Raw genomic sequence first — 12,153 nt, 5'->3', positions numbered from 1 at the left:
AGGTTAGTTTGTTATGTTTGGAAAGTGGTAGAGCGAATGAAATGAAAAAGTGATCGGATGTGTGAAGTGGGTTTACAGAGAGGTTAGAAGTAGTGCAGTTCCTTGAGAATATGAGATCAAGGACATTGCCAGCTTTATGAGTTGGTGGGGATGGAGACAGTGAGAAAGCAAAGGCGGTTAAAAGAGATGTTAGTTCAGATATCTTCCCTGTCTGGAGGTTGAAGTCTCCGAGAAGAACAGTGGGAGGGCCAGTTTCTGGGATGTGTGAGAGGAGATTATCTAATTCCTCCAAAAAGTCCCCCAAGGCGCCTGGTGGACGGTAGAGAACAACAATGGTTAATTGTATAGGATGGGTTACTGTGACTGCATGGAATTCAAAGGTGGAAGGAGTGAAGTTAGGTAGCTTGAAGAGGGAAAAGCTCCATTTGGGAGAGAGCAGGAGACCAGTGCCACCTCCTCTGCCAGTGGGTCTGGGTGTATGGGAGAAGGAATATGCTGTGGAGAGAGCTGCTGGGATGGATGTGTTGGATGGAGTAATCCAGGTCTCAGTGAGAGCAAGGAAATCCAGAGACTGCAGGGAAGCTTAGCCAGAGATGAAGTCAGCCTTAGGAACAACTGACTGGCAGTTCCACAGGCCGCCTGTAACTAGATGTTGGATCGCAGTGGAGCATGTGGGATAGACGAGAGCAGACCGGTTATATCGATTAGGAGATACACGGAGCCAGTGATAATTGCGAGAAGACACATGAACAGGAATGGAGAAAATACACATGATTATAGCATGAGGGGCTAAAAAACAAAACACCAGCGATACTTAGCTCAAGTAGGATTTGCCTCCTCTTTGCCTCCCTCGTGACTCCAGCAGGACACTAATGTCTTTGTCAGTCTTCGTCTGTCTAACGCTGAAGCTGATCTTTACAATCAACAAACCGGCATGACCCCCCCGATCTCCTTTTTTTCTTTAGTTTCTGTTAAATAGTTGTAGAAGGTAATACGTTTGAGCTAAAATAGATCAAATTTAAGCAAATCAAAATGTTGGTTCAAAGAAAACTTAAATCTAGACCATAGATCTAGACCTCTGACTTTCTACTATGATTTGAATGCTATGAGACTCCCCAGTCCTGTTTATTTATGAACTTTGCACAGTCATATTTTAATATGGCAATATAAACTGTTATAGCCCTGGTACTTCTCTAAAGGACTGGCCCTCAGCTGGTTGATGTGGCCAGGGAAAAGAAAGTTTGGGGCTCTCTGCTGGAACTGCTACCCCCGCGACCCGACCACGGATAAGCGGGAGAAGATGGATGGTATTTTGTAAATTGTGTAAGTTGCTGCTGTTAAATACCATCAAACTATGTGCAATACATACATTATTATATATATATATGCCATTAATAACCGTGAAATATATACCTGGCTGCTAAATCCTAAGAACTGTTACAGGATTGGTATTTTGAAAAGTGTTTTTTTTTACTTTAATTTTTTTATTATATTTTTCATTATATCATAACTTAGTACTTTTTTAACCTAACATTAAGCTGTCTGTGGCTCTTTCCTGCTGTAACGATGCAAATGTCCCCGTGGGACTAATAAAGATTCTGATTATACATACAGAAGTCAAGCCTCCAGACGATAGGTGTCAGTATAACGATGCAAACCCCGCACTTCCTGCTGTCGAAGCGCGCCATCGGTAGAAGAAGTGGAGGTATTTCCTTTTTGGTTTTGGTGTGGCTAATGGGCTAACTGCAACCGACTAGATAAAACACCGACAGGTCAGTCTGATGTTCACTGACTTTCAAAACTACAATCGACACATTGTTTGCTTTTTTTGTCGCAGGGATATGCCGGGATATTAACACGGATACACTTTAATGTGATGGTAAGCTCTCGTTATTGTAAGCTAGTTGAAGCTAACGTTAGCATGGTAGATTTTTCCCAAGGCAATGGCGCGTACAACAAAATAACATTCAGAAGAAATGTAAAACAAGACTAAATAACGTGTTTCCCCAACTATGAAGTAGTATATCAAAGCAGGTATTTCAACTTAATTGGATAGATGGAAGACTATGTTTGCATTCCACAATATTTGGGCTGTTTGATAGAACTATAGAAATGACCAAATAACGAGTTTATTTGACACTCCTTAAACTTTTGTCTTTCTGTCTGAAACGAGCAAATGTTCATGGGTATATGAAAGTATATATTTAATATTACAGCTGTCTCCTAAGCTTAGCATCCAGTTGTATATAGCCGTTAGCATAACTAGCTACTGATTCAGATAGCATCAGTCATCATGGTGAGGTACAACGGTTTTTATTTTATTGAATATGTTTATGATTGCAATGATTCCAACACTTGTCTCCAACAGCAAAGGTGCTCCAGGGCTCCACACTAGCAGTGAATACTTCCATACCCAACCTGATGATGGAGAGGGGAAAGTCAAAATTGCAAAATATCCTTGAGGATGACCTGGGCAGAGATTTAATGAATGCAGGGCGGTTTTGCTTCAGCTGTGAGCAAATATTTGCAAATCGGAAATGCCTGGAGGAACACTTTTGTTCTGCTGCAAGTCATATCTGCTCATGTGGCACTGAGTTTGCTGAATACAAAGACGTGCTGGACCACAGCACAACACATGAGCCAGGTCACCAAGTCCTTGATCATGGAACAATACAGAAGCGCAGAATTGAGAAGCGTATAGAAGAGGAGCAGCAGCTGAAAAGACTACAGACTGGTGAGGTTGTCTGGAAGGTGCCTAAACTAAACAATGTGCCATCAGTGTCTCTTTTGGGGACACCTTTGCTGAAAGGACCCATGACATCAGCTCTAATGCCACAAGTTCCCATGCAGTCTGCGCATATTTCACAAGTGCCTCCGCTGAACAGCTCTCTGTCACAAACACCTGTGCTCATTAAACCCAGTGAGAAAGACATGCAGAACATTTTTGCAGGTGTAGGTGCACCAACTGTAGATCTTTGGTCACTTTACCAACCTGTCGTGATTTTGCAAACACTGCGCAAATTTAACAAGACACAACCTTACACATGCGCTAAATGTGGGCATTGTTTTGAGAGAAAACCCTCCCTCATATCCCACCACAGCTCTCATGTAATAGATAAAATATCTGGCTGTATAGGATGTGGGCTGCTCCTCTCCAGCAAGAAAGTAGTACCCCGCTTTCACTTTTGTAAGGCACCCAACAATACCACCAAATCCAGACTCATCACTGCTACACCGCTAAATTTCAAGAAGCCAATCGTTGCCGGTACAGGCAGTACTCCAAGGGTTGAGGGGCCTTTGGCCACTTCCGCTCAACAGCTGAAAAGTCAAAGTCCCACTGCTGCAAGGAAAGGCAGTCAAGCCGGGATTTCCACCCTGCAGCTGAAAAAACTGAAAATCAGTGCACACATTAAAAGCAATCAGGGGGTTAATGTCTTGCCGCGCCTGATAGCAAAGGGTCCCAGCTCCTTCAGCCCTTATATCACTTCCCCTCTACTATCGAAGAATCCTCATCCCAGGGCATCCAATAACGGCAGTCAAGGGCTTCCTGTCCCTCACTTCGTGCAGCTGAAGACACCCACACAGTCTGCTTCTGGTGTATCAAACTATCCAATGCAGACATCCTCTGCATCAAATGGTTTTCCATGTCGAGTCTGTCATCTTCCCTTTGAATCTGCTCAGCTGCTACAGAGGCACAAGTGTGCCAGAGCAAAGGAGTTTATGGCACAGCATGTGCGAGATGGCAAACGATACAGACTAAAGAGGGTGGCACCATTGACACGCCCAATTCCGGTTTTGATGAATGGGGAGAGAAAACCTGGGGTTTCAGCTTATGGTAACGTAAAGACAAACCAAGTCATGTCTGGTAGTCTGAATAAAGGGCAAGGGGCAGCTCCTGTGGATGGGGAAACAGGAGGCGACATGGACGATGATTGTTTCATAGTTGAAAGCGGACCAGACAAACCTGCTGAGATGATATACCAAGTAACCTCATCTGTTCCTATCACAACTTGACAACATTTGAAATGTAACTCCAATTTGCATGTCACATTTATGGACCAAGTGCATAAAGGCAGTCCTGTTAAAACAAAATATAGTTCTTGAGGTTAATTGCACAAGAACACTATTCTCTCTGGGTTTCTCCATATGATTTTAAGATGACAATATTAATGTATCTTAATAAAGCTGGGTTTCTTTTGCCAGAACTGTAAACAATCAGTGCCCCTGAAAATGTAATAGAAAAGGTTTATCATAACATTCTGAAAATGTATGTACATGGCTTATCCAGTTTTGGTGGGATAACCAGGATATCAATTACGTTTTTTGTTCTTCAATATATTTTTAGTATGATCAGAATGTGTTGAGATGCTGTGGGAATTGGAACGCAATAAGAGGAAATATGTGATCCTACCACCTTTGTCAGACTTTGAAAGGTATTAAACTGTATTTTCAAACTGAGTGTTTTTTTCATCATAGTATAATGCAGCATGTTATAATATCCAATGTTTTCTCATTCATAAACCGTAAAAACAAATGACTGACTTTTAATTATCTGGAAAATGTGGTGGAGAGATTGATTGGTAATTTAAACTGACTCTCCTCCACAGTGCCTAGAGCACTTATATTGATTTGATTATTATTTAATGTGTTGCTTCATTTATTATTTCTGGCAATTTTATTCGGATTTATTAGTGATGCTTTCATGGTCTATTGTCAGTACCCAGCAGAGGGAGCCATTTCAGAGCGAAAACAAGACAAAGGTACTATGTTAGCAGAAGTCTCACTGAAAAAGCTGTCCTGTACATTATTATTAGTTTTAACTATTTGCAAAACGAATGATGGTGGTGTTTCACTTTCCAGCTTCCTTAAACCTTATATCTCGCATAACACTAGTATTTCACTGGTTTTACTTCTAAAGCATAACGTCTCATAATTCCCACATTTCCCACACCATCTGAAGCATCCACCCTATCTGCGCTCTCTGTGATTGACATTTTTCGGGTTGCTTTGTGCGGGGATACCGAGCAGCTCACAGCTTTGAACAGAAGAGAAAGCAAGGTCCACGTTTACAGACCAGCTGCCAGACCAATGCACGAGTGTAAAAAGGGCCTAACTGCCTTGAAACGACCAACCAAATCTTAGCATTTAGCTAGCTGGTGTTGCAGCGGTAAGGGAATGGCTACGCAGAGACCAGTGCTGACTCCCCACTCAGGCAAGCTCTTTGTGTTTACTAACACCCACGATAAATAACCACTGTGCAGAAATTAGCCTACGTTATTAGCCTCAAAGTTGTGTGAGATGACTGTCGTTCAAGGTGAGGTATGTATAGCCTAACCAGAGATAGCAATGTGGCCTATCAAAAAATATAAGGCCTACATTGTTCTTAGTCATGCTGCTGATAGCTTTGAATGATAACTGGTAGCCTGATGCTGAAGCTAACAGTTTGGTTGTGTGTGTTTTAATATACATGTTCAGTGACACGGTTACGTCTGAGTGGTTTTCTGTGTGATTAGTGCTAATAATTGCAAACAAAGGCCATTGATCAGTGCATCAGAAAGACTCCATTATATCAAATATGTCTGCAATGTAAGGCGGGCCGACTCTAGAAACCACTGTCTGTCTACTCAAACTAAGGTAGATTTGTTTTGCATTACCTGTTATATTCATACTTGAGCTTTACAAACCTCAACACCATATCTGAGTGTTGGCATTTTCCCCAAGTTCAGAAGCTTCAAAGCGTACAATCTACCCTTGAAAGTCTATAATTCATAGCTCGTTATAAATAGAGATGGGGAAAGTATTATGCAATACTTGTACAAGAAGTAGTAATGCGACGAATACCCTGCATAAACATTTTTAGTGAGGGAAAAGTAAAACAAACATCAGCAAAATGTTCCAAAAGTTTAAAGTATTGTTTGGAACAGCACTGTCTTGTGCCTTATTGTATAAGCAGCATTTTAATATTGTAGCTGGGTCATTCTACAGAAAAGGTGGAAGTACTGTCACTTACTTTTGCAGACACCAAAACACATGATGTTGACCTAATACTCACATTCATTATATATGTTGAATAAATAGAGATTGTCTTTGCAATGGTACTAAATAAAAAAATGTGTTTTATACATAAATTGCAATTTATTTAAAATGCCAAGTTCAAGGAACCTTTGTCACTTTGATCATACATGGAAGTGGAGCCTATAGTTTTAATTTAAAATATATTGTTTTCAATAAATAAATCTCATTCATATTTACATAACATTACATACATTAAATATAACACTGAAATGGTAAAGAAAAACTCAAATTATTATTAATAATATCCAATAAATAAAATTACGTCATTGTTGTTACTGCTACACACAACGCTTTTATTTTGAAATAATGTACTGTCTCTGAAGTGCCTCCTGTAACAAGAGATCATTTGAGGCAGTGCAGTGGACAAAGACATAAGGAAAGTCAGATACTTCTTACTTTGTTTGTTAAAGGTGTAATTTTATCTTCAAATTTTACGTGCGTCTTTCAAGTCTGTCATTAGTGTTACTAATTTCATAGCCCTAGGGGTGAACATTTGAATGGGAAAATGTATTGTATTGAAGAGTTAAACGATTTTGATATTGACTGAAGCCATATTTGGTCTGACACATGGCAGCCATTTTGTTAAAATGGTAGTGTTTTCTCCAAATTGTCACTGGTGTTACTCTTCTTCCTGGTAACACGTAACACCAGTGACGTTCCTATATAAATAAGCTTTATATAATGTATACAAATACTTTAAGCTCTACATGTTGTGGATTCATCAAGTTAAGAGTTAGTTATTGCTATTTAACAGGTTTTAGATGTGTTTAGAAGGAATATATTTCAGCAGATTTGTATCACCCAGATTCCACCTTTTCTGTTGAATGACTCAACTGGTGGTGACGGAGTTCCCTTTGTCTAACAGTTGGGCTGATTATTCTGTATCAAAAAGTCATTGATAAAATACCCATGTATTTTTAATGAAAATGTCAATATGCTTGCTGTTACGCATGTGAAAGTAGTGGTGGCAAATACAATATTTTTTTCGGATTATTATGCTTGTAAATCTATAAATAACCTGAAGTACTAGAGTACTTGACTTAATGTGTAGAGTTACTTTCTACCACAGGTTTGGAAAGCTAGGTACTTTACCAACACAGTCTGCTATAAAATAAATCACAAATCAACTACGTGGCTATCTTTCTGGACAGGTTTTTAACTAGGCAGCCACTTAAAGGTGTTTTTTGTAGGAATTCTGACAAAACCAATGTGTGACAACTGAGCATCAATCTGCCCAGTCAAGTTATAAAGATGTCCAGTGACTGCTTTGCAGGATTCTCTCTGGGTTAATTGTAATGCAGATAGTCACTTTTAAGTTAAAGTGACAAATAGGCAGAGCATGCAGTGTTTACACATTTGTAAAAATACTGTATGTGTTACTGTTTTAGTATGTTACATTCTTCTTGTAATTTTTTTATTCACAGACCTTGGATATGGGGAGTAACATATCCTTCAGCAGAGGAAGCAGTGACCAAAATCCAGTCGATCAGTTAGCTCCTGCCGCATCGCATCCTCACCAGACCATTCATAACGCTTCGGACTGCAAGCAGGTAGTTATTGAGAGAGCTGTCTGCTGCGGTATACAGCACCATTTCTGGAGTAACCTGCTCATGTGATATGGATGCATTGTCTGTATAACATCTCCCAAACTCTTATTTAAGGACTTTTGTTGTGTTACTTTATATTTTATTTTTATGACCATCACATTTTGAACATTTGGTTTGGAGTGAAGCATTGTGTTATGTTTATGTTGGTCCTGTAGCATCAAATAAATTAATTCTGGAAATGTTTTTATTATTTTTCACTGGCATGTGATCTTCTATCGTACACTTTACTGTTTTAGTTTTAAATGCATACAAATAGACATGAACATTATACAAAAATATATCATTTGGGTTCATACCAATGTATGCATGCCTTTTACTTTATACTATTAGAAAAATACTTACGCAACAATACATAACATTTGTGACTAATGACATCTTTTCTTCTTCCAAAGATGCCTGAAGATAAGAGATGCAGTGAGGAAGACCTGGACTCCAGGTGGGGAGAGGAACTGAATCACCCTGCATCTGAATCCCACTCATCGGGGTTCGTGGAGACTGACGGCAGTGTTAACTTTGAAACAGCAGGTGGAACACTTAATCAACACAGTGGACACATATTGCCGCAGGTAGGGATGGAAGCAGAGTCTCAGATGACATCTGCAAATGTGTGCAGCTCTACAACGGACCGTCTTGGGCAGCATGTGGAGACACACAGGAAACGTGGGCGCCCGCGGAAAATAAAGTCATTGTTGACTAAAGACAATAAATACCCAGATTCTGCTGGTTTTGATGCAGTTCAACATAAGGAGATCAGCACGACAATACCTCTGCCAACAAGTTTAGAGAACTACAACAGTAAGGATGTGCCTAACACCATAGGCGGGGCTCCTCGCTGTGACCTTGTGCTGCCAAAAAGAAAAAGAGGAAGGCCACGAAAAACAGAAACCTCAGCTTATAACGCTATGGTTGCTAAGATTGGTGCTGCTAGTTCTCCTGCGGCTTTGGCTGATGCTTATAATGTAAGCCGCGCTACACGGACACTGAGGAGTCAAGCTGATCAACACCCTTCGAAACAGGATGGAAAGCCTTATTGTGATAGCAAGGAAGACTTCGAGCACAATAGTAACATATTGAACTATCAAGGTTTTATGAGAAGAAGAGCTAAACAGGCTGATCAGCAGGTTCCAGCAAAAGTGTCCAGACTGGATGTTTCCCAGGAGGCTTGCCCACTGTTGAGCAACCACACAGGCTGTGGGGAGGGGGCTGAGACAGATAAGCAGGTGGGAATTAACACAGACAAGCAAGAGGCCGGTACAGACGAGAGGACCTGTCACCTCTCCCTGCAGTCTGGAGGAGAGCAGCAGACGGAGCCTGAAGTTATTCCTTCAAAGCGTTTGAACGTGGTAGGCCCAACTTCAGGAAACATGAATGACAGGGAGGAATTACAATCCAAAAGCATATTTGAATCACAAAATATTGAAGCCTTACAGAAAACATTAGCCGTAACAAAATCTCAAATACCTAAACCTGTAAGTGTGCCCCCTGCTGTGAAAGCTGAGCAAATTGAAATTGAGCTGAATCCTTTAAATCCTATGTCAAATAGTCTTGAATCTTTACATTGCAATGCCAGCACCACAGCTGAGAGTCCAAACGGCTATTTCAGGCGCAGGAGAGGCGGCAAGAGAAGAAGGAGAATGGGTAATAATAATAATAATAATGTACAGGGCCAAACAGGAAGTTATGACACCAAGGACGCCAACTCAAATGTCAGCTACATTAAAAAAGGAGGGAACATTTTGATGAAATGTGGTTACTGTGAGCAAACATTTAAGTTTCATTCTCAGTTCGTCATCCATCAACGTATTCATACAGGAGAACGACCTTTCAAATGCTCTGAATGTGGGAAAGGCTTTAGCAAAAATTCCAACTTAAATCTTCATCTCAAGACACACAATAAGAGCAACATAAATAAAAAATGTCCATTTTGCAAGATCAAATTCTCTTGCTCGGAATATGCCACTCATATGAGAGAGCATGCACACAACCAGGACTTTGAGGACACCAGATCTGAAAGAAGCAGCAGAGGGAACCACCGGGAAAATAGTCAGGGGTATCAGAGACACATTTCCCCAGAAGAGAAAGAGAAAAAAGAGTGCCAGTACTGTGGTAAAACATTCCCGTTTCAGTCTGCCCTCATCAGACATGTGCGGGCCCACACTGGAGAGAAGCCTTATAAATGTGACATATGTGGCAAAGCTTTCGGTCAGGCGTATTTCCTCCGAGTTCATGAGCTGACACACTGGTCTGTGAAGCGTTACAACTGTACCCGCTGTGAGAAATCATTCACTCATTACAGCAACGCAAAAAATCACACTTGCAGACCCTCGGAAAGCAGTGACGAATCACAAGCCGACAGACGTGTAAAGTCTTCACTAACGTACACGTGCCACATCTGCAAGAATATCTTTGCCCATCTGCAGGAGTTCAACAGCCATATGAGAGAACACACCGGCGCAAAGCTGTATCGCTGCTTGTATTGCGACAAGCTGTTTGGTGTGCTGTCTGGATTTAACGCCCATCGCAGTAACTGCAGAGGAGAGAAGAATAACACCTCCAGCTTCGAGATAAAAGCAGAAGAAACAATGTCATTAATTCAGTACAAGGTGCCTGCACTAAGGTGTGCAGCAGGACACAATTCAGCTTCTCCACTCACTGCTGGAAATTGTGAAACACTCAAAAACACATCAGCCGCCAGCCCCAAGAAACACCTTGCTAAAGTAAAAAAATGTTTCCAGTCGACATTCGTACCGGCTCATCAACTCTCACACTTTGTGTCAAAGTTAAATAAACTTGATAACGGCTCAGACCCCAGGAAATATTTTTGTCCAAGCTGTGGGCGGCTGTTCAGACACATGGGCCGACTCCGAGCCCACATGCTCACCCATGGCCCGGGTCAAAGTTACACCTGCTCCTGCTGCGGCAAGACTCTAGAAGACTGGAATAAACTTTGGCTTCATCAGAGAATCCACCGACAGAGACGCGGCCGTTTTACTTGTCCCCAGTGCGGGAAAGGTTTTCGGTTTGTGGGAACATACAAAAAACACATGAGGGAACATGCAGAGGTGCAGTGGGTTCCGTTCAGGCCCAGAAAAACGTTTCGGCCTTATGAATGTGATGAGTGCAGGTGCCGCTTTAAGACTCTAGATTTGCTGTTCAGTCACCAGATTTGCCATAACTCAATGCAAAAGGACTCTGATTTTGATGTAATCATAGATGATAGCCCTACACAGTTCACCAAGAGCAACCACGAAGCTACATTAAGCCCAGATCCTGAATTAAACAACTCTTTTCTTGGCCCTGTATCCCAATGTTCAGTAACTCAAGAGTTTCCTCTAGCGCCAATGACTTCCTCGATCCAAAGTAAGCATCTGGATTTGGGTAAGAGTACCCAGCAACAGAGCAGCACACATTGTATCCAAGACAGAGAAACCAGTTGGGACAGAATAGATGAAAATGCACTTGGGAAACCAATTACTGTAAGCCAAAATGCCAGCACATCACATGAAGGGTCTTCAGATGGTATTAAGTGTGCTGTGTGCGGTAATGCATATCCTGCCATTTCAGACCTCTATCACCATTATTTGCAGCATGCTAGAGGCCAGCTGTAATAACCTAAACAGAGACACAATGCACTGTGTATGTGTTTATACTTTTTTTAATACATTGTTTAACAGGGACTTCTTTTGTCCTAGATCAGAAAAGATTGTCATTTACCCACATGGTAAGGTTATGGGAAATATAATGCAGCAAAATGGAAGATTAGTTTGCGATCATGTATTCAACCTGTTTACAGATTCTGAAATATACTGAATGTACAAAATATTAGGGACACTTTTTGTTTTGTTTTTGGACACTTGAGAAAGAACTTGAGCCTTATTTAGTTTATATAATTACATTTCTGCCCAACACTAAAGCAATGCAGATAAAAATAACATGTCAAAGGGGTTTATTTCAGATCATGCCAGTCTTTTCTTGACTCAAATCAAAATCAAAAAATGTTCAGACATTGATTGACATTTGTTTTGTTCTGTTTTCCAACAAGGACACCTCTTAGCATAATGTATTAACATTGAAAGTGAATATATCCATTTAACTCACACACATTTTTCATTATCAAATTGACGTAGGAGTTTTCTCCATTATGGACTTGTAATATTATGAAAGCTGAAATGAAGTTTTGCTCATTATTCTAAAAAGATTTACTCAAAAACACACACTTGACACCTGCAACAGGAATTGTTGTTGAACATCCATATTTTTGTACTGCCTTTGAAAAAATATTTGTTCTTGCTTGAATGTCTGGTTTTATTTTGGTATAATCATGAAAATCTGTTCAAAATGTGTTTCCAAGATACTCCGTGTATATGGTTGTATGCTATAGTTAGTCTTAAAACTAATAAAGGTCATTTTTGTATCTCTGTGATCATGTCTGTCAAACTTGGGTCCAAATGTAGAACGCTTTATAAAATAA

The 12,153-nt window shown here is 40.6% G+C and overlaps 1 protein-coding gene and 1 long non-coding RNA gene across 2 annotated transcripts; both read left to right on the top strand.

Annotated features, from left to right (window-relative positions):
- The first annotated feature begins 1,635 nt into the window (after window positions 1-1,635).
- On the top strand, window positions 1,636-4,454 carry LOC117461375 (uncharacterized). The gene is made up of 2 exons (XR_011644617.1): window positions 1,636-1,879; window positions 2,369-4,454. It is a non-coding gene; the product is annotated as an uncharacterized lncRNA (long non-coding RNA).
- Window positions 4,455-6,442: 1,988 nt separating this feature from the next.
- Window positions 6,443-12,096, top strand: LOC117461253 (zinc finger protein 184-like). The gene is made up of 3 exons (XM_034103062.1): window positions 6,443-6,455; window positions 7,500-7,625; window positions 8,075-12,096. Exons 2-3 carry the CDS (start codon window positions 7,509-7,511, stop codon window positions 11,288-11,290), a joined length of 3,333 nt encoding a protein of 1,110 aa, XP_033958953.1. The 5' UTR covers window positions 6,443-6,455; window positions 7,500-7,508; the 3' UTR covers window positions 11,291-12,096.
- Window positions 12,097-12,153: the final 57 nt, after the last annotated feature.

The sequence above is a fragment of the Pseudochaenichthys georgianus genome, chromosome 16 (assembly GCF_902827115.2).
Source record: "Pseudochaenichthys georgianus chromosome 16, fPseGeo1.2, whole genome shotgun sequence".
NCBI lineage: Eukaryota > Metazoa > Chordata > Actinopteri > Perciformes > Channichthyidae > Pseudochaenichthys > Pseudochaenichthys georgianus.
This window is presented reverse-complemented; position numbering and strand designations above follow the sequence as displayed.